The sequence below is a fragment of the Nyctereutes procyonoides genome, unplaced genomic scaffold (assembly GCF_905146905.1).
Source record: "Nyctereutes procyonoides isolate TBG_1078 unplaced genomic scaffold, NYPRO_anot_genome, whole genome shotgun sequence".
NCBI classification, from domain to species: domain Eukaryota; kingdom Metazoa; phylum Chordata; class Mammalia; order Carnivora; family Canidae; genus Nyctereutes; species Nyctereutes procyonoides.
In genome coordinates this window covers 14,511,714-14,534,785 of record NW_026575131.1, presented here as the reverse complement: position 1 = coordinate 14,534,785, position 23,072 = coordinate 14,511,714, and the positions used below count along the sequence as shown (strand labels likewise).

Sequence of the window (23,072 nt, the reverse complement as noted above, 5' to 3'; positions counted from 1 at the left end):
CATATTTAGTTGTATGTCTAGACCTTGTATGCTATGGTCCTTTGGCTCAAATGGCAAAACTGTAGGCTTGAGGACTCTGCAAACAAATGTTTGAGTATCTCTAAGGTCATCAATAAGTGAATACAGAAGCATCAGGCAGCACAGCATACTAATTTCCCCCCGGATATGCTATGTATATGTGATCACTAGATAATATTCAGCCCTACAAAGTGGCTTAAAGGACACAGTGACCAAAAAGATGAACACAACAGATAAGGTAATTTCACAGTAGAGCAATAGTCTGCTTAATTGTCCTGGACAGAACTGATACTGAGACCCTCAATTTCCCTCAGTGTCACTTAAGATAAAGTCAACAGTTTTTGTTTCCTTTTCTTTATCTGGTAGTTCTAATAAAATGGCTTGCTGCAATTTTTCAAGAGGTGCACACTGAGAACATATTGTAAATGATGGCCGGTGGGAAATAATACAGAAGTGGGGACATGAGATCCTTAGGGCAAGAGAAGCTTCAGATTAGGGAAGAGAAGGTTATATCAAGGAGAACACATTGAAATACAATGAAGTTCCCTCACTATGTATTACCATAGAAAGCAGAGGTACTATTACAATTTTTATACCACAAGGATTACTGTTTAAATATACTCATGGCAAGCTTTACATAAGTGGATTTGTTTAGCTGAAAGTTCCCGTGCTTGTCTAAAGTAGAAGTTCTCACACTTTTGGTTTCAGCCCTTTTTTTCACCTTTAAAATTTGTTAAATACTTCAAAGAATGTTTGCTTATTTTGGTTATATCCAAAGAATTTTTGCTTATGTGGGTTATATCTATCTATCTATCTATCTATCTATCTATCTATCTATCTATATCATATTAAAAATTAAAACTGAGAATTTAATTTAGGAATTTATTTTATTTTATTTATTTATTCATTCATGAGAGACACAGAGAGAAAGAGAGGCAGAGACACAGGCAGAGGGAGAAGCAGACTCCATGCAGGAAGCCTGACATAGGACTGGATCCTGGGTCTCCAGGATCACACCCTGGGCTGAAGGTGGTGCTAAACCGCTGAGCCACCTGGTCTGCCCTAGGAGTTTATTTTAAAATGACAACATGTAACATATTTTAAGAAACTGTATTTTACCCAAAAAAAATAATGACAAAAGGGGTATTGCTTATGTTTTTGTAAATCTCTTTAATGTCTGTCTTAACAGAAGAAAACTTGATCTCATACAGATAGGTAGTTGGAAGGAAAAGATATCATGGGCTTTCTGAAAGAGACTTGGGAAACCCCAATGGTCCTGAGACCACACTTTTGAGAGACACAGATCCAAAAGTATGCTCACATCATCACTGATGGTAGGGTTGAAAATATTTTGAGAGCCTACAGATAGAGATGGATGTTGGAGATAAGCAGGCCTGTGTGCCCATCCTAACTGAACCACTTTCTGAATTGAGACCTTACTATTTCAAGGCCTCATCTATAAAATGAGGATAATTCTATTTAGCCTACAGATTACTATGAGGTTGAGAAATAACATATATAAAGTGATACTGAAGAGATATTCCATAAAGAAATAGCATCAATGCTTGGTAGTATTTTGTTCAGAAGGTAGGGGAAGGAGAAAGAAATAAGCTCAACGCAGTAAGAACAGATTCTGAGAAGCACTAGGTAGTGAGTAAGTTGAAAATTAAAAGGAAATTAATCCATGTTAGGCTAGAGTAATAGCTTGGTTTTCTTGGGTAGAAGTGGGCTTAGTGAACCAACCTTAAAGCCTTACAAAAACAAGTAATGGCACAAAGTAGGCTGTTTATGCCAAATGAACAGTATCTATTCAGAAGGACTACAGCTGGAAGATCAGAGAAGGCTTTGTGGAGGAGGTGTTTCTTCAGAGTAAAAACAGGTTGGAAATGAAGTGGAAGAGAATGTTTCAAAAAGACAAAGTGGTAAGATCAAAGTTTTGAGGAGGAACTGATTTATTGGACTTGTGGACAAAGAAGACCCTTACTTGCCAAGGACTATGCGTTCACTGGGCATAGTTGGAGAGAAAGTAAGAGAACTGAGTAGAACCAGATGATAGAGTACTGTAACTATTAGCCTAAAAATATGAATTGATGGTAGTGTTCTCTTAGTATGTATAACATTTACAGTGTACAAAGCACATTCACAAATCCTGTCCATTATCTCACAGATTATTTCCCACAATCGTATCTGTTGTATTTATTAGTGAATGCCTTTTAATAGAAATGTACTTGCTTTTGGTTGCACTCCAATATGCCTTTCCATAGTTGGCTTTTACCTTCTGTGCAGAGTTTATGATTGTTACCTGTGAGAGAGTTGGCCTGATGGTATTGCCATTGCCAGAAGCAAAAGTGCAATATAGAGTTAAAGAGACCCTAACTAGGAGTGTCTGAGGGAAGCACAAATTAACAGAGAATCCAGGAGATCCAAGAATTAGGTTGGTTCAAGATGCAATCTAAAGACTTAGCATATTAAAGTTAGAAGAGACTTTCAGATACTGTTAAGTCTAACCTTGCCTCAATTTAAATGAGAAAAGCTTTCAATCACCAGGCTCCAAATCCAAGCTACTTCTTACAAAACAAGATTAGATGGCTTCAGCATAGTATTTTTCAAAGTACATGTATTGTTTAATCATCAAGTTCCTTTTTTTCTACATGAAATTCTCAATATTTAAAACAAACCAAGGCTTCTCTAGTTGAAGACAGTACCTCCTCAGAATCCTCAAGAGTTTCACATAATTGAATTTGAAAACCGCCATATAAGGGTGCTTGCCTGCTGATATGTGCTGAGTGGATGAGAGCCTGAAGTCAGAGGATGGTAGATTATGAGGGCTGAATGAAGATCAAATATGGACCCTATCTCAGAACACAATATCAGTATCTCTGGTAAAGCTGGTCTTCCAGTTCAATGATGTGCAAATGGGAAGTCAAGGACTTAAGAAGAGACTGTAAGGAGAAGTTGGAAGACTATACAGTAAGGTTTGGAGATGAATCATTCAAGTGCCAGCACTTGGAACGTTGGATTCAAGGCAAAGATAATGAGAATACCTCAAGATTCTGTCAACAGTCCAAAATTCCAGGCTGGAGATAAAGATTTGGGAAGCAACTATATACATAGGTGTTAAATTGAAGCTGAGTAATTATCTTCAGGTTCATAAAACCCACTACCAATAAACTTCTGTAGCATTTTTAGCTAAACATCTACATTCCCTGAAGCTGATTCATCTTCTCCAAGACTGTGTAAGATACCAGAAATAATTTCTAATGGCTACTGGGCCATCTTTGCAATAGTAATTTAAATGCTATTCTCCAGAGGCACCTGCGGGGCTCAGTGGTTGAGCATCTGCCTTTGGCTCAGGGCGTGATCCCGGTGTCCTGGTATCAAGTCCCACATCAGGCTCCTCACAGGGAGCCTGCTTCTCCCTCTGCCTATATCTCTTTCTCTCTCTGTGTGTCTCTCATGAATAAATAAATAAATAAAATCTTTTTTAAAAATAAAAATAAAATAAATGCTTTTCTCCAGCATATCCTTTTTTACATTTTTAAATTTCTAAGTTCTAGGGCTTATGATGGCATTTCTTCCTTTTAGAAATTTCTGGTTTTGGACAATCAGAGATCTCATTACCTTTGAGATTTATTTATTTATTTAAGTTCAAATTATATCCATCTGCGATATAAATTCTTATTGGATATGATGCTTACATGATTCCAGTGGCTGGAATACATAAAGATTTAGGTCATTTCTGGCAGTTATTGCACAAAAGATTGAAATGAAAAGATTGTTCATCTATCCAAGAAACTAACAGTGTGTCACAGGTCAAATCCAATACAATCATTTAACCTTATATTTGAATTTGTAGCTTGAGAACAAGACTTGATATGTTTTAGAGGGGGGATTAATCCATTTCAAACCTTAAAAGAACATGAATCACCAAAATAGATGATTTAATATATGGATGTGATTAATTCTGTTTAATATGTAGAATCTACATATATTACCCCCAAAAACATTTAAACATAATAGTGCTATATCAACCTGTTCAGGCTTCATTTAGAGTTATTATTTAGACATGGAGTCATTAAAATGTAGTTGAAACTAGGAAGTAAATACCATAGACCCATATGCATTAGGCACCCCTGCCCAAGTAAATCATGTTTTCTGTCATGCACTAAAATGGATCATTTGTTATTCAAGGACTTTGAACTAGGTGACCCAAAGAGACATGGAGGAATAAAAAAAATTTCCATCAGGCATGGGACTTTATACAAGAAACTCACCCACTTAGATCTGATTCATCCAATCTCAGTGAGTGGCAGCAGAAATCTTTACTGTGTGGGCTTCTGCCCTATGGATCTGCAACTGGCATGTTAAAAAGAAACATTATCTCATTCTTTGCCATTTATATAATATGATATTCTTTTCCTAATCCTGGGTCCTTGTCCAGGTATTCACTTCAAAAAGAAAATATTTTTATCATTTCAGATTCAGCTTTATGAATTAATTTTACTCTAAAAACAAAGAAAGCATTTGATGATGTTTCACAATGTTGAATTCACTTGTGATTTCACCTGGGCCAGCACAAATAACTACCATTGAGCATTCTTGTCCAGCACCTTAACTTCCATAACTATGTTGGAAGTCACAAAAAGAACCCATGGAAGTAATTAGTTAGAACATTACAAGATCTTTTCATAATCCTCTCAAGACCCTCCCTTCCCTGCCCCATCTCCTTTTTTGTGATGGCAAGGTTTTGCTTCTAGCTTTCTATATTTTTGAGAGAAAGCGATGAATAAGCCCAAGTGTTACAGGAAATCTATGACATTGAAATCTCAGTCTCTGCACGTGGTTTTGATGTTTCCTTTTTGAACTTCAACTTGACATTGCTTCATAAGTTGTATTTGCCCTTCCATTTATTTTTTCCCTCAGTCTCTTTGAAAAGTTTGGCTTAGTTGTTAATATTCCACATAGATTTCTGTAGCTTTTCTTGTTTGCTTTGTTTTCATGGACTCTGTAGGGGGTAAATATTCAGCAAGTTGAATGTGAAATCAGGCACACAACTGCCATTAGCCCTATCATGGTTACACATCAAATTCTCCAAGCAGAGAACAGAAAATGTATCTACCTTTTGAGCTCCCTTTGCATTAGCAGCAGGAAGATATAGAACAATGGCAGACTTGCTGCTCTTTCAAGGATGAAGGTTATAACCTTTTGTTCAAATTAATGCTTGTTGATGTTATAACTTTTTTTGAAAATCGACCCTTTCAGCCTCCCCTCATATGCAGCAATGCATCATCCCCATCAGTAGAGGATTTGTAAGATTGTGTTTTGCTCCTTGAAAAACATGCAACTGCTTGAAGATGGAAAAAGGAGAAAACAACATTTATTCAAGGACCTAGAGACCTCTGCTGGTTAAATGACTTGTTGAGTGTTTTTCGAGTTTTGTTTATTTGTAAGTAGGTAAGATAGACAGTTTAGCCTGAACACTAGTAATTTCCTTTTGAATTAAATTATAAATAATTTGAAGCCTCACTAAATGGAGATACTGAGGTCAAGTCAGCTAAGAGGCATGTTAAGAATATTGATTAACATCTTCTGATTAAATACTGATAACAATTCTAGCTATTAGGTTTATATTGGTAGGCATTACCCTAATAGAAATGCTCTGTAAGAAGAAAATTATCCAGAATGATAACTGTGGTTCTCTTCTGCATAAATTTTGGGCTGAAGGTCTTCTACTTAAATACATTTGCTCTTACAGTTATAATAGCATGAATTATGCTTTATGCAAGACTTGATGTTTATGAAGATATTTTATGGAATGTGGGATTAAGATTGTCTTTATTGAGAATAAGATGAAAAAAAGTGTGACTTTAACTGAAGCAAGAGAAAGGTGGCATAGTTTGGTTGGTGGGAGTGGTGTAGGGCAGTGGGTAATGTGGGAGTTAAGTGCTGCCTTGCATTCCTGTTAGACTGTGGGCAAGACTTGATTTCCTAAGAAAGTTTTGGTAAAAATCAGAACTCATTCAGAGATTTGGGATTCCCAGCCATACTCTTGTATATAACATTCTATCAATATGAAATAAGTCAATAATAAACAGTGATATAGTCTAGATGGAGAAAGAAGCTACACAATTATCTATACAATGTGTAGGAGTGAAGTGTATCAGGGACAAACTAAGCTGCTGTAACAGAGAGACCCAAAAATACAGTGGCTTAAAAAAGAAGTTTATTTCTCTCCCACATATCTCCCCAAAAATCAGCTGGTGGGTGTGGGGTCATTCAAAATCCAAGACTGGGAGTCAGGATTTTTTTCCTACATAGCTTTTCTCCCTGAGCCTGAAGCTGTTGCAACTGTCACTTTTTCCCCCATCATTGGAATGGGACAATAAGAGTCCAGGACAAGTATCTTTCAGTAAACTACCTGCAAATTGCTCTCACTACTTTCACACAGGTACCTTTAGCTTGAACTTAGTCACATGGTTACCTCTAACTGCAAAGAAATCCGGGAAATGTAATATGTATCTAGGAAGACATGAGCCCAGCCAAAAATGGTGGGGCAGTGTGGGATATTTCTCCTACAAAAAGGAAAAAAATAAAAAAAAGAATAGATACTTGGGGGAGAGGGACAGTTAATTTTGCCATATGGCAATGCTAGTTTTATTTTCTGCCTTTTGCAATTAAAAGACCAGCCACATGGGCTGCAAAAACAGGACATTCCAAGTTAGACATAGAGTGGGTTGTCTTCTAAAAGTACCCTCTGAACTCTTAACCAGTCTTGTAATTGCAAAACATCTGGAAAAGTAATTTTATTATAAGCCTACTTTTGTCCCTTGATTGCATGTGATAAAAATAGATTGAACATACACTGAATGTACATCTTTTCTTTGCTTTCTGAACTGCTATAGCTCAACCAAATTGGATTCAAAAAATAAATGATATACATGTGGCCATAGAAGAAAATGTCTTTTGGGAATGTAAAGCAAATGGAAGGCCCAAACCTACATACAGGTGGCTAAAAAATGGTGAACCACTCCTAACTCGGGTAAGCCAATTGATGATAATTGTGTCTTACTATTGACTGTAATATTTAATGTGGCTTCATTGTTATGGAAGCAGGAAAATGATAAGGTTTGTTTCCAAAATAATAAGCAACCAAATGTTATTAATAGTGGAAAAAGTGGAAGTGAATGCAATTGATATATAGAAACTGTACAGAAATCCAGTTCTTCAGCCTTGTTCAATTAAGATTCTATACAGAATCTTTGGTTTTCCCAAATTAACATTTTTGGCTGTACGATTGGAAAAGTTATGCAGAAAGTCTGGAACATGTAATTGTGCTAAGATACGAATTTGTGTATGTTCTAGATAAGAGAGAATAAGACCTCAGCATACAAATTTTCATTTCAGTGTGGTTTTGTTATTCTCTTCTATCTGTGGAGATTTCCGGACAATGTGATGTCCAATAAGATCACCATCAAAACACCCACTCTGCCTCCAAACATGTCATAATGACATATGTAAATGTAAGATTAACATCTCTAATGCAACAGTAAAAGAACAAAAACTAAAAGTGATCATTGGGGCTGGAAGCACCAGACTATAGGGCTGAGAGCAGGCAGGGATATCTGAGAGCTCAGGTTTATAAAAAGTATATCCTCTCTCTGGAGACAGGATACAATATCTTTGCAGTAAAGGCTTAGAGTGTGGATCTTCCCCATCTATTGCCATACAGTAAAAGAAGCAGCCAAATTGTTGCCTTTTGTAATAGGACGCTGTGGTGCAAGGCAGGTGGAAAGTCCTGGACTATGATTCCCACTGGCTCTGGGATGAGAGCTGCAGTAATTTGAGCATCCTCACAGATCGGGAACTCAGAGAATCCATGAGTAGATCTGTTTCTGGACTGGTGGCCTAGGGATGAGGTAGAGGAGCTCTAAAACTGCTAATGGGAATAAAGACAAAACAAAGAAGAATAACTCGTTTTCACAAATAAGCCTGCAAACAATATTCCAAAACATATGCAAATATTTATTTTTTAGAAAGATAGCCAACCTATGGAATACTCTAACAATAGGAATAGAAATAGGAGTAAGTATGTTTAGAGTGCTGAAAGAGTTAAATGAAGAAATCATGTCCATGAAAATAAACAAGATATTTTGAAAAGATAAGCAGATAGACTTTAAAAGAATAAAATGGAAATAATAGAAATATATAACCACTGAAATAAAAACTCTATGTGGACTATTCATTTTATAAGGGGAAATGATAGGTTATAATAATATTCTTAAAGGATTTGGAAGGTGTGCTCTCAGACATTAACAAGTACTAACCTATCTTGCCACTTCAAACACATGGTTTCATCTTATATTCACAAGGAACTTTATGAGGTCCTTGCTATTGCTATGCCCAATGTATAGACAAAGAAACTGACTTATCTGTAAAATGGGTGTTGCAGAGCAGTTTGCCTAAGGTCAACATCCATCCTTAGTAAGTAATCGGGCCAGGATCCAAATATTAAATGTCTACTGGATTAGTACTACCAAAGTTTGTTTGAATGAGGTTTTCAGAATTGGTTATATGGAAAGTAAGATCTTAAAAGCCATGTGGGGGAGAGGATAGGGCATAAAGAGAAGAAACGTTCAAATGCTCTTTGGAAATACTTCAGCAGTCACTCTCCACCTCTGAATTTTCTAAAAACAGACTCTGTGGCAGAGATTTGTGTTAAGGAGGTAGGCTGGGAAAGCTTTCAGAGCCCCACCTCTGAAGGACTCAGAGAAGCCCACTGGGCAGAGGGAGGTTAAACAATGGTGCCGTTCCAACAGAGACCTCCAGGGAGAGCACTGGAGCAGAAAGTCCTTCTGTGGTTCCTAAATTGAGGCAAAGGGAGCCCTGCCTTTGTACCCCTTCATTGACCATTGATTTGGGGAAGTTCTTTCAGCCAAGAGCAGTTCCCAGAGAGAGATCCAGCTACGAGCAGTCCTCAAACTTAGCACCTGGAAGAATAAGTACCTGAAAGATCATCTGGAAGGTACCATGAGAATCTGTGATGAAAGGACATTGACATAATACAGGAATGCCCCTATGAGGGAGAAGACCCTGACACAGAGCTTGGAATGAAGCAAGAGGGAGGATGAGGAGGACCATGAGGAACAATTGTGTCCAATTTAAGTTTTTTTTTTATTGTATTTTCCAATTGAACTCAAATGTTCGCTGAAATTTGACATTTCAAATGGCCTGACATTCCTCAAGCCCCAAGTTGAGAGCCAGTTTTTCATACTCAGATTTCCTCCACCGCAGGCAGCCCAGTGAAAAGTGCCTGCTGTGAGCGATGGTGGATCATCAGTGCACACAAAGCAGAAAGGGGATTATCACCCTGTCAAGTACTACTCTCTTGTCCCTGGAAGGGCTCCTGCTGGCTCCAATTATAAAAGCAAAACTCAAACCACTATAGTATAGGGTAACTAACAGGCATTTCCTCCCTATTATTTAATGTGAGGGAACATGGATACCTAGATATGATAAAAGCCTAATAAGGTGTCTACCCAGCTAAATCACAACCCTAAGGCAAATAGAAAACCAGTACGTCTTTATTTTATTTATTTTAAATGGCAGGTTCCTGGGGAGGAGAGCCTGTTCGGCACTTAGGAAAATTGATAATACAAGTTATGTATCCCTCAGGCTGACAAATGAGAATGGTCTTTTGTTCGATGCACTAACTTTCCTTTCTTCCAACCGGCCACCAGAAGATGGTCCTAAACTTAGATTATGCCACTGACAGCAACAGAGTAAGGGAACCTTAAATTATTAATACCTACCTTCTTTTTTTTTTTTTTTAGTAAACTAATATGAAATATTTGTTTCTGCTTCTCCAAGAAGATTATAATTCTATTAACCTTCAAAGTGTTGCCTGCTCATAATCTGAGTGTTTTAATACTCTAAACAGTAAATTTGGATGTGTTTCCCCCCTCCTCAAGCCTTCCCCTAGTTAGCACAACATCTCAGAGTAAAAAAAAAGCATTTTAAATTTCAAGTGCATCTATTTAGAGGGGATATTAATCTGAATGTTTTCACTATTGAATCAGTGAGAACTCCAGAGAGTCCTACAATTTAAATTCCATTTACCAACTGATGTACAAGGTTGTTCCATTTAGCATCTGACCTGCCACAAATTTAGTTGACAGATAAATAGATCATGTTATGTAAATTGCTTATATGATGGCTATTTTCTTCTCATTAAGCCCCTTTGATATAACATGTAGCAAAATTGCCTTAAGGTCTCGGTTGTAGAAGGTCACTGTTTTGTGTTCCTCTTTCCCTTCACAGGATAGAATTCAAATTGAGCAAGGAATGCTCAACATCACAATAGTGAACCTCTCAGATGCTGGCATGTATCAGTGTGTGGCAGAGAATAAACATGGAGTTATCTTTTCCAGTGCAGAGCTTAGTGTTATAGGTAAGTCTTTATACTGAAAAGGAAAAAAAAAATTTAAGTCACTACACTAATACACCTTTCGCTAGGCATATTGTTCAATACCCCCTCCCCCCACCAAAAAAAAAGGGTAAAGAAATTTTTAGACCAAGGTTACTGCTCGAGAAAAAAACAATGCTTCCTACAAGCAATACAAAGAAACCACTTCCTAAATCAGCCTCTATTGATGCTTACAGTGGGTAACATGGTTCCCTTGATACCCATTTTTATTCCTCTATCGACCACTCTTCTAAATTGAACGATTTCTGAAATGCTGTGGAGTCTTGCTATGGTGTTGATTTGGTACAAACTTCAGCTAGGAAGGAGGAATTGACTTCCTTAGGAAAGGTTCCTTTGAACAGCTGCCAAAGTGAATCTTGTTCTTCTACATCTGAATTTTCCAGAGTATACAGAAGTGGTGTGCCTCTCCAGCTAGCTCTTTCACTATATGACCCCTTTTCTCCTGTTCTTCAGCTATACCAACTTTTTTTGTTCTGCATATTCAACATTCACCATCCTCTCTTCTTCCAGGGGCTATTGGAACATACTGTTCCTTCTCCTTGAAATGCTTTTCCTTCCCTTCTTCATTAGCTCTTTCCTTTCTCCATCTCCAAGTTCCATTGCTGCTTTCTTAGAAAGTCACACCTGGCCCCATGCCTAGATCAACTTTATCTCTTGCAGATTTTTATATTGCCTTTTAATTATCCTTTATAACAGATACCACAGTTGGGTTTTACATTTGTCAATATTTCTTTTTTCTTTCTGTTTTTCTGGGGGTTTTTTCTCCCATCGCATGTTAACTTCCCATGATGTCAAGAACCGTATTTGGTTTAACTCATGATTTTATTCTCAGGATTTAATACAATAGTGAAGCAGATAATATGCACTCAATAAATATTGAATGAGGGTAGGAATGAATGAATTTGTTAAGTGATGAAATTGATGCTACTGTTTTAAAATTTGAATTATTTGTAGCACCTGAGTGGGTCAATGGGTTAAGCATTCAACTATTGATTTCAGCTTAGGTTGTGATCTCAAGTTTGTGGGATCAAGCCCCAACTCAGGCTCCTTGCTCAGCAGAGAGTCCACTTGAGATTCTCTCTCTCCATCTTCTTCTGCCTCTTTCCTCCCTCATATACTCTATCTCTATCTCTCTTCTCTCTCAAATAAATATTTTTTAAAACAGTAAAAAATAAATTATAAATTAAGTAAATCAATAAATGAAATTATAAGTTAAGTGAATTGGCAAACCCAAGGCCATTAAAAAAGAAAATTCCAGGCTATCAATTTGCATGTGTCCCATAGAGAAATCTTGACTCTGAATTCAGAATTTATCTAACGTACCTAAGCATTAATTCTTAGGGAGAGCATAATGGAAAGATTATGAATAAGAGAAAGCAGCACACAAAGGGAGCTGATGCCATAAATCCCAATGCTTTGCCCAATTTTAGAGTCCTGAGTTTTTCTTCGGCAAGGTACTTTTTGATACGTAGCACTTAGAGCTTACATGTATAAGTAGATGTTCCCAAGATGAATGTACTTCTTCCTCATGTGAATTAAAAAAGGAAGGGAAAGCTTCCATGACTGTTCTTCTTACCAAGTTCTTTAGCTTAAACCAACATCCCATAAAAAACAAGAGTATGTGAGAGTTCATGGCACTGTAGCCTATTTCAAAGAGGCCTAAGAACAGTCTATGCTCCTGGAATAATCATCACCTTGGCTTGGCACTAGTATAAGCATGACATTTCTGGAAGCCTAAGCACATATCTCTTACTCTATAAATTTTGAGAACAATAATTCTAACTTTCTCTAGCACAAGTATGCTGGTTTCACTCTGCCCGGCTTGGATCTGATTATTGGTTGTTGTAACTGACTCTCTTGGAGGACAGTTCAGCATGATAGATTACTTAGGATTTTCTGCAAAAAGAAGTGTGTTCTCTATTAAACAGTATGTCAACTAGTTAGAAGAAGAGCTAAAACTGAGGATGGATCACCTAATGAATGAATCACATTGTCCTAAAAATCTCTATGTGAGTGCTTGCCAATTTTCAACTCTGGAAAACCCCATTATAATTTTAAAAGATTCTTTAAAAAAAGAAAAAAAGATTTGGTAGTTCCCTTTATTAAAATAAGAAAATTTGATAATAACAAATGACTATAATTCATGGAAAATGATTATGGGGTAACTATAGAGAATAACTGAAGTCCCAGAGCTAGAAATGAAAAAGGCTCTCAAATGATTTTTATCTAGAGCACCTACCCACAGCTGACAATAACAAAGTATATATGAGATGTGTGTAGATGTATGTATATACTCTTACTTGTGGATAAAAATGCAATAGCTTAAAACAACTCCTTCCACAGCCTTCTCCAGACCCTGTCCCCTCCCCCTACTCAGGGTTCAAGGCCTGCAAGTTGGGAATCACTGCTCCATCTTTTACAGAGATTTATTTCAAATCACTTCTGACTGGAACTAATTCCAAATGAATTCTCGCTCTGAGTCCTTTCTTAAGTGCCCTGAGGTCAGCAAGCTAGAGCAGTGAAGATAAGAAGAAAATGCCTGAGAAATTATTTAAACATTTTGATTTCAACCATGTTGGATATGAGAACAGTAAGGCATATCAGTAAATGATACAGGCCAAACAGTGGTAAAAATAGTAAGGCTTCCAGGAATTCAGGAAAGAGAGTTTGACTAATGGACTGGGTTGGTCAGCTGAGCCTTGAACAGTGATTTTATTTGAACAGACAGAAAAGAGGACCAGGAATATTCCAGATCAGAGTGAAATGCCTTAACAAAGGCTCAAAGTTATAAAACATCTGGATGGTTTCTTGCATACAGAGAATCCTGAATGTTTAAAAATTCTGATTCAAATATATAAAGTATATGGGCAAAGTTTAAGATAGATGGAAAAAATGAAGGACCAATTTTAGAGACTCTTGAATAGCAAGTTTAGAAGTTCCTTCTTTAGTGTCCCCTTTTCACTTCCAAAAAAATTATATTAATATACTCTAAGTGAATTAAAGGACAGTTAGGTGTTGAATAAGTAAATCCCCAGAGTTCATTTTAACTGAATAAGGGAGAAAACATTTCACTATTTAAAAATACACATAAATTAATATTGGTTCACTTGGGGAAGCTGTATTAGATCGTATTCCAAAAGTCACTCTGTTTCTTAAAGAATAGTAATAGTTTGGCTCTTTGAGCTCAAATAATTGATTTGTTATTACCTTTATCAGAATCATGGTGAATTTGAATTGAATATAGAAACCAAATGAAAACAAAATACTTTATTATCAGGAAAAAAAATAAGAATGTTGATTCCAAGTATGGATCAAATACCAGGATCCCCCAGTGCTAGAGAGGAGATTCCCTTTCATGATAGGTAATAACCCTAGAGTCATGAATAAGAGATAGTTAGGAAGCATATACTTAATAGGCTTTTCCCTTGGTCTTGTTTTATGTGTTCTGTCTGAGTATTTAATGTGTATGTAACATATCTATATTTAATGGGTTGAAACTTCTAAATAATTAATGTAGGTGCTGGGTGATTTACTCACTGGATGGGAGAATAACATAGACTTTTACCTTCAGGTCAGTCTATTAGAGTAGGCCTGGTTTTGAGTACATCAAATAGAAATGTCCTTGTTTGTAACTGACTTATCACCATTGATAGCTTAGTATTCAAGGCACCTATTCCTAGACATTTTCTCCCGTATTAAACTATGTCATCGAAGAGGTTGACTGTGTAATGTACTCTGTGGACATCCCTGGGGTGCTGTTCCATCATTCCAACCTTCTTTCCCACTCAAGAAGGTATGCTGGAATTAGGGTGAATAGAGTCTTATAATCATGGGGAACTTGTATCCTCTATAAGAAAAAAAAAGCTAAGTATTTTGTTGGTAAAAATTTAAATTTCTACTCCAACATTTCTATCAATGTTTAGTATTGGTGTCCACTTAGATGATCATATTGGTGATAAGGACTACTGGTTGAATTGTCAACCTTGAGATTTTCTGTGATGCTCCTATTAGAATGTTTATGTTGTGTATGTAGTCATGGGTAAGGACAGAGCACAACTAAGGTCCCAAAAGCAGAAGCAGGGATTGGGATACCTCTGAGCCATTAAAGGAGTGTCCTCCAGGGTAAAGCCTATAAAAGAAAGCAAGATAGGAAAGGGGCAGGGAAGCTGAGCAAGGTCATGGTCTAGCCTATATTCTCATCCTAGAGAGGGATATCTGGATTGTAAACTGCATCTCAGAGTTATTCTCACCTGAAGCAAGAAGAATAACCATTTTATTTATTTATTCATGAGAGACACGGGGGAGGGGGGTGGCAGAGACCCAGGCGGAGGGAGAAGCAGGCTCCATGCAGGGAGCTTGACTTGGGACTAGATTCTGGGTCTCCAGGATCAGGCCCTGGGGTGAAGGCAGCGCTAAGCCGCTGAGCCACCCAGGCTGCCCCAGAATAACATTTTTTAAAATCTCTGTTTATCAGTCCATCATTGGGCTACCCCTTAGATGGTAGTGGCAGTGGCAGTAGGGGTTGAGTGGTGACATGGGTGCAGATGGAACAAAACCTCCCAATTTCCTAGGGAAAGGGGCAGCCAGAGGTGATAAGCAGCCAACATTCACAGGTGGTAGGGCCAGAAAAAAGAATCTGTGAGGGTGTTAACAGCATTTTCTACAGAGGACAACTAATTGTCCTCTGTATCAGACCGAATGAATCAGACCACGATGCTTTGTTACTTTGTCTAATTTACCTGGATCATAATGGGGAGTGCCACTAGTTGATACTAGAGTATCTTCGATTTTGAAATGGTGTGAACTATCCCTAAGAGTAAGTAGGTCTTTTGAATATGACCTGACTTTACCAGGACAGTATAATGGAACAGAAATAGCTTCTGCCCTGAGGAGTTTCTGTCTGATGCTTCAGTATTGTGAGGATTCTCCTAGCCTATGTGGCAGAGGATATTTGACCCTAGAAAGATGCTTAAATACCATTAAGGAACTGATGGTCCAATTAAAGAGAGGTGCAGGCTTGAGCAATTATTTGGTTAATTTGGCATTTATCCAGATGATTGGCTCTCAAATTAGGAAAACATTAAGACTAAACTAAAAGTTATTTCACAGGGACTTTCACAAGTGCTCATCTGCATCTGAGTCTGGTTTCTCAACTGCCTCATTGAGCCAGATTACAAAATAATCATGTGCTGAGTGTGATCAGCAGCCAGTGAGATGACAAAGCCCTTTCTTACCCAAATGGAGTCATCATCTAAAGCAGGAGCTTTACTAAAATTGTCATGAAAAAGGAAAGCTATGTGCTTGGATCTCAAATTCAAATTTGATATTTTTAACGAGTCACTAAGTCTTCCTTTATCAGTAAAATGAGTATGTCATTATGAACCTTACTGCCAAAAGTAAGAGAACCTTTTTTAAAGGTTCATGCAAAACCTTTTTTAAAGCCTAGCAGTGTTTGTATCAGAAGTGTTTTCTTGTTATTTTTTTCTTTTTTTTTTTAATTTTATTTATGATAGTCACACACAGAGAGAGAGAGAGAGAGGCAGAGACATAGGCAGAGGGAGAAGCGGGCTCCATGAACCGGGAGCCCGACGTGGGATTCGATCCCGGGTCTCCAGGATCGCGCCCTGGGCCAAAGGCAGGCGCCAAACCACTGCGCCACCCAGGGATCCCGTTTTCTTGTTATTAACTAGTAGCCATACTAAAATCTTGTAGACAGCCTCCAAATCACCAGCAAACCCCATTTCTGTGATTCTCAAATTTTGCTAATGACAGTCGTCTGGGGAGCTTTTAATATCCTGATATCCTATCATTCTCCATATCAACTAAGTCAATCTCTGGGCCTGGGACTCAAGTGTGATTCCAGTGAATATCACAGTTTGGGAACTACTGCTCTAATTGATCAGATTAGAAGGCCATTGCTTTTTAGAAAGTATTCTTAAACTTTACCATGCACCAGAATCACTGAAGGACTTGTTCAAACACAGATTGCTGAGTTCTATCCCCAGAATTTCTGATATAGTGGCTGGGGTAGAGTCTGGGGAGCTGCATTTCAAACAAGTTCCTGGGTGATGCTGATGCTGCTGGTCCATGATCACACTTTGAGAGCCACTATCCTAAAATAGGAAATTTATTGTAGGTTATGTGTGAGTGTGACTGTGTGTACATTGAATACAATCCACATAGAAAATCTTCTGATTTGGATCAAGACTTTAAATCTGAAACCCTCCTGTAGAAGAGGACTATCAGGCATCAGACATTCCCACCATGGCTGAAGGCCCCACTTCACCAAGATGGTGAGTAGGATTAGGCATACAGAGAGATTTCAGATTGCCATGTGAGGACTGAGCTAAGATGTTGGTTGGCATGACTCTGGTGGCTTAAAGCCAACTGAAGGGAGGGGTACCTGGCTGACTCAGTTAGTAGAGTATGCGACTCTTGATCTTAGGGTTGTAAGTTCGGGCCCTATGTTGGCTATAGAGTTTACTTTAAAAAGCCAACTGAAGGGAGATGTTGAAATCTGAGGGGTAAATACTATGACAAGTCCCTATATGAGTTCACCCAAGGAAATGTCTTCACTAAGCTAGAATTTAAAATGTAACTCAAGAATGTAGTCCAAGGTGTCACTGAACAGTGATACCATATACTATACTACAACTAAAGTCTCTGAGTCTTCTGTAAAACTGCTGTTATTCATTCAGAAGTCCACAGGTTTTGGGGGTTTTTGTTTGTTTGTTTGTTTTGCTTTTTGGGTTTCTTTAGGGTGCAAGGAGGAAGAGCAAATGGATAGGAAGAAGGAGAATCTTAAGTAGGCTCCACACCCAGCAAGAAGCCTGAAATAGGGCCTGATCTCTTGAACCTGAGATCATGACTGAGCTGAAATCAAGAGTTAGTCCCTGGGCTCCTGGGTGTTTCAATTGGTCAAGCTGTGCCTTCAGCTCAGGTCATGATCTTATGGTTCTGGGATTCAGCCCCACTTTGGGACCCTCAGTGGGGAGTCAGCTTCTCCCTGTCTCCCGCTGCCCCTCCCCCCACTTGTGCAGGTCTTGCGCTCTCTCTCAAATAAATGAAAAATCTTAAAAAAAATAAAGTTGGTTGCTCAATAGACTGAGCCACCCAGAAGCCCCCAAAAGTACAGTATTTTACCTAAAGAGATATCCAATAAATTTTTCTTAAATTATAGAACCAGGAAGAAAGTTTGAATCTTTTAGCAAAATTACATGTTTTCTTTTATCCACCAGTGAGGAGTATGCTCTTCTTCCTTCTGCATACCATATTGACATGTCCGTTTTGGCTTCTAAAAGCTCACTCTATTGTACCAAGTTTAGTAAGATGGTTTCCTACCCTTCCAATATTTTACTTTAGCCATATTCTTTGTTACTTTTTATCTTTTACCATTAGCTACATAAATGTCTTTTTGAATCAGTGAATAATAAATAAGTGAAATGAAGTAATTAATTTTTTCCCCTCTACCACTTTCTAGCAACAAATAGATTCTCTTTTGGTAGTCCAGAAGTATTAGAATTGGTGTTGAAGATTTAACAGTGATTTTCAAACTTTTATGCATGTATAAATTACTTAGGGATCTTGTTAAATTTAGATTCTGATTTCAAGTCTTGGGTAGAGCCTGAGATTCTGCATCTCCAACAGGCTCCCAGGTGATTACCAGTGCTTTTGCTCTGAGGATCACATTTTCAGTGGCAAAAATTATAATATTTTAAATTCTCAGGTCCCTCTCATGGTGGGTAGAGTATATACACTTAATAAGGTCCTCAAAATGATTCCTATGATCCGTTCAATTTAGGTGCCACAGGTCTGGAATCTGCTTTGTAAATCCCTTTGATGCCCAATCTTAAGCTATCACAGCAGAGTAGCTTTCTTACAAAAGCCAGTGGGAGTTGGAGGACAGAATAATGACTAGGCTGTTCTCTTGTTATCACCACTGTACATACAGTGAATCCGTGTTTCCATTGTTGAACTCCGTATTGACAGAAGCTCTATCAATCATGTGAGACAATTTCTACCAGAAATAAAGCATTTGCACGAGCAACATTCTAGCTTTTTTTTCTTCAACATAAGCAGACTGTGGCTCTTTTAGGTTCCCGAAGAAATTAATTTTATACTTAATATAAGGCAGGTTGCTTTTAATGAACCCTTTTGAATGTGGTTGAAAGTGAACATAGCACAAAGGCAAAATATATGTTCTCTTTCCACATTAAAACCCCTTCAGTACGGAGTTATTGAAGGATGATGATAAGCAAGAAATTAGTCGCTACTGGATAACATAAACATAGCTTATCCATACCATATGTTTCTCTTGAGCCTGGGTGTCTAGGGCAGAGCATGTGTAACTGAAGCCCTTCAAACTACCCTGATAAGTTGACTCACAGAGCCTTAGGGAACAAAATGAAACAATCAAAGGAAATGCAAGTATGTGGCAAGTCCTATCTTCTCAGCGCTGCCCTGGTGGCTTGAGAGTGCCTGGAGAGGAAAGAGGAGACTGTGGTACTGCTTCAGAAAAAGGTTCAAAGTGGGGGAAAGCTGAACTCCCAGGGCCTACTTGTCCTGTTATTTCCCATGAGACTGTGTTTAGAGGAAGTGGGGAAAAGAATAGCTCCTACTGACGGTAGATGAGTCTGTGTATCCTTCTCAACTCAATCTTCATTGGCTTCTTGTTGGTAACTGGAAATTGGCCATGATGGAAGTAGTATTCAACCACAGAAATTGCGAGCACTAAAAGCTAAGTTCTTCCATATTTTGTTTTGAGAGCTATTTCTTAAACAATCTACCATCACACCAGGTAGTTTCGGAGTAGTTTAGGAGTATAAACAGCCCAGGTTGTTTTTCTTGGGTAATTCTACTTCATTATGTCATTATACTAAGGCCCAACCTCAGAAAGGATGGAGTGTACTGTAGACAGGCCATGAAACCCAAGAAGCCACCTACAACCCCACATGGAGGGAAGAAATTGATATGGTATCCTGGCAAAGCATCATGAGAAGAGAATATCTTGTTTTGTTTTGTTTTTTAAGGTTTTCTTTTTTTTAAGATTGATTGATTAATGAGAGACACACAGAGACAGGCAGAGACATAGGCAGAGGGAGAAGCAGGCTCGCCTGATAGGAGACTCACCCCAGGACCCTGGGATCATGACCTGAGCCAAAGGCAGATGTTCAACCACTGAGCCACCCTGATGCCCCAAGAATATCCTGTTTTGAACTGAATTCCTGAGTTCTCTCCTACAACATACATTTATTCAATAAATACTGATTAAACATCCACTTTGTGCCAAACACTGTACTAGGTAAGGGGTATATAGATCCATAATACATAGCCTCTGCCTTTAAGGAACTGATGATCTAATGATTGCTAATGAAAAATGCTACAATGTCTTAACCACTAGAATTCTAGGATTCTCACCAGCACATTCTAATGACTCTCTTTTGTTCATTCAACAGACATTTCTATCTCATAACAAAGTTACAACCAAATAGGGCATTACAGTACTATACACTACTTTTCTAACCAAGGATGTGAATTCTGTATGAGTGTTTAGGACATTGTGCCAAATGTAATATCACTAATTTGTACTGATAAAGGAGGTCAAAGTGATTACAGATATTTAAAAAATGCATACTGTCTTAAATAGGGTAGCTCAGAGGCAGTTAATAGAGGTTTAGTAGCTGAAACTCTTAAAACCTGTAAGAATGATTTTTAGTCAACATTTTAATTACTATATAAAATATAGTGTTAAAAGTATTTTGCTTGGAGTAAGAAAAAGATTTTCCACTCTAGTCTCCACAATTAATTTTTGGCTCTTCAAACCTTATATAAAAGATATAAGGCAAAGCCTGATCCTACTTGTTGGCAGAGAAAGTGTTAAGAGATCTTGAAATGGTTCCTGTGCTCAAAAGTATTTGTTAGTTACCATAGTGCCTGAAATGGCAACATTAAAGAAGTATTTTTTATCTATATCAGAATGGATGAGATACCACTACTCAGCAATAAAAAAAAACCTCTTGATACACAAATTTGGATGGATCTCAAGAGCATTAGGTTAAGTAAAAAAAAAAAATCTCAAAAGGTCACATACTATACAATTCTGTATATAAAATGTTCTCCCAAAATGACAAAACTATAGAGATAGAGAATAGATTAGTGGTTTCTAGACATTAGGGAGAATTCGGCAGGAGGGAGCTGGATGTGGCTATCAAAGGATTGCCCAAGAAAAATCTTTGTGATGATGGAATACTTCTTATATTGACTTCAGTGGTCATTATTCAAGTATGCATATGTGATAAAATAACATGGAACTAACAACACACATTGTACCAATGATGACTTTCCTTATTTTGATATTGTGTAATACTCACATACAGTATAATCATGGGGCAAAACTAAGTGAAATATACAAGACCTCTATCATTGTAACTGTTATTATTTCAAAATTTAAAAATTGTTCAAACCAAGATGAATTTATTTGGCTCTAAAATGCTCTCTTATATTTCAGCATAGAGTCCCCTAATAATGGTAGTGTTGGTCACATGGCACTGGTGGAGATAGCAGAGAGGAGAAGTAGGTATGAAGCAAATATTGGCCTAAGGACTTTTTTTTTTAATCTTTTTTTTAAATAAATTTTTATTTATTTATGATAGAGAGAGAGAGAGAGAGGCAGAGACACAGGGAGAGGGAGAAGCAGGGTCCATGCACCGGGAGCCCGACGTGGGATTCAATCCCGGGTCTCCAGGATCGCGCCCTGGGCCAAAGGCAGGCACCAAACTGCTGTGCCACCCAGGGATCCCTGGCCTAAGGACTTTATACACCACACATGTATTATTTCATCTATTCTTCAAAACAACCTTGTGACTATAAATATTATTATTTTTCTTTTAAAATAACCTTCCCAAAGGAGCAGGAGACCATAAATGCAAGACCTACCATGGTAAGAAAGACCCCTGGTAAAGTAGGGCCTTCAATGAATTAGACCAAAATAAGCAGGGCACAGGTACTAGAAACTTAGAAGGGACACATCATGCTGATATTAGAGTAGAAGAATCTTACTTAAGAGTTTTGTTGAGTCTCCTTGGGAATATCATCCCTGATGAGAGAGGGCTGATTATGAATCCACCATTCTGAAATACTGGACCTAGAAAGAAGATTCCCATTGTAACCGGCCTTCTAGTTATCTGCCTAGCAAGCTAGAAAAATCTTGGGGTTTTAAAATCTGATACCAGCACTATCTTGTCAGCGGTAAAAACATTTGAATGAATGCATTAACTCTAGGTTCATCTTTATGGAATAATGAGGTAATAAAGATAATAGATAAAAGCTAAAATAGTCTAGAATTCTAAACTTCTAAAAGGGTCAAAGTGAATAGTCTCCATCAACTGGCAGTGTTGCCAGTGATATTTCTACAGGCTAACTGTGATACAATTGGCACACACAATTATCCTTTCCTCTTCATTAATAAAAATCACACTCATGTAAAAAAAAAAAAAATCACACTCGTACATTTCCCAAATGTGAGGGCACATCTAGTTAAGGAGTTACCATGCTTACTCTCTTTCTTGAAAAATGATACTTAGTCACAAAACTTTTGTTTTTAGGGGTTCTGTTAGCCACTTTAAATCCAATTGACATGTAACCAAGAGTCATTTAATTCAGTAAAATCAAACAGTTGAGAATTATGGGGAGAGCTTCTTTAGCTGGATGCTTCGCATATATCATGTAATGTTAATGGATTAACAATCATTGATAAATAATAAAAAGTTGCATTTTCCAAATGGAAGAGGTCCTATAACATGACTCTCCAACGCTGAGAGAGCAGTGCCCTCTAGTAGTTGATGTAAGAAATATTATCCTCTAAGTGCATTAGATTTAGCAAATGGGGATCCCTGGGTATCTGAACTACTCTGAGACTTGATTGGGCAATTTGACAATTGGTTTTACCTTTTCTGAGCTACTAAGAACCTGGAATTTCACCTTCAACGTGTACTAAACTTTTAAGTGCCAGCAAAGGTTGGGTTCTAATAGTGCTCTTCTGGGGACCTTACCAGTAACTTTTAAAACTTAATTTCTCTGAATGTCAAATTTAACAGGCTCCTTTCACTTAAATACAGGGTACAGAGAGGAAAAAACATCATTCCATACACTTCAGGGCATCTTGGGTGCAAGAGATAGTCACAAAATGGCAGAATGTTAAGAAAACCATTAATGGGTCAAGTATTCACAAACGGATGAAGGTTTCTTGACAATTTTGTCCTAGAAAGCACCACAGCTTACTATGGAAGCTGATAGATTTGCAGGGTTAAATAAAAATAGAAGTAAATTAAACAAATTAAGTAAACAAATAGAAAAGATTTGAATATATAATTCCATTTGTATTAGTGAAAGATACTCAAAGCCAGTCTTATTTCTAGAATATCCAAAAAGATAATATGCACATAAACAGTACAGTAAAAATGCTTCTGAAACTGGAAGGTGTGTTTTCTGTCTTCTGTGTGGCTGATATCATGCTATTTTAAATCTCATAAAAGCAATATATAGTTTTTCGACAAATACACCCATGTGTTGT

The 23,072-nt window shown here is 37.6% G+C and overlaps 1 protein-coding gene across 10 annotated transcripts in view; it reads left to right on the top strand.

Moving 5' to 3' along the window:
* The window catches only part of CNTN4 (contactin 4), a 903,432-nt gene that overhangs the window by 747,987 nt on the left and 132,373 nt on the right, over positions 1 to 23,072 (top strand). For all 10 annotated transcript variants that reach the window (XM_055344757.1, XM_055344760.1, XM_055344759.1 and 7 more), the window contains 2 exons: positions 6,921 to 7,057; positions 10,336 to 10,465. In XM_055344757.1, the coding sequence (XP_055200732.1) occupies positions 6,921 to 7,057; positions 10,336 to 10,465 (267 nt within the window). The remainder of the gene's footprint in view (positions 1 to 6,920; positions 7,058 to 10,335; positions 10,466 to 23,072) is intronic.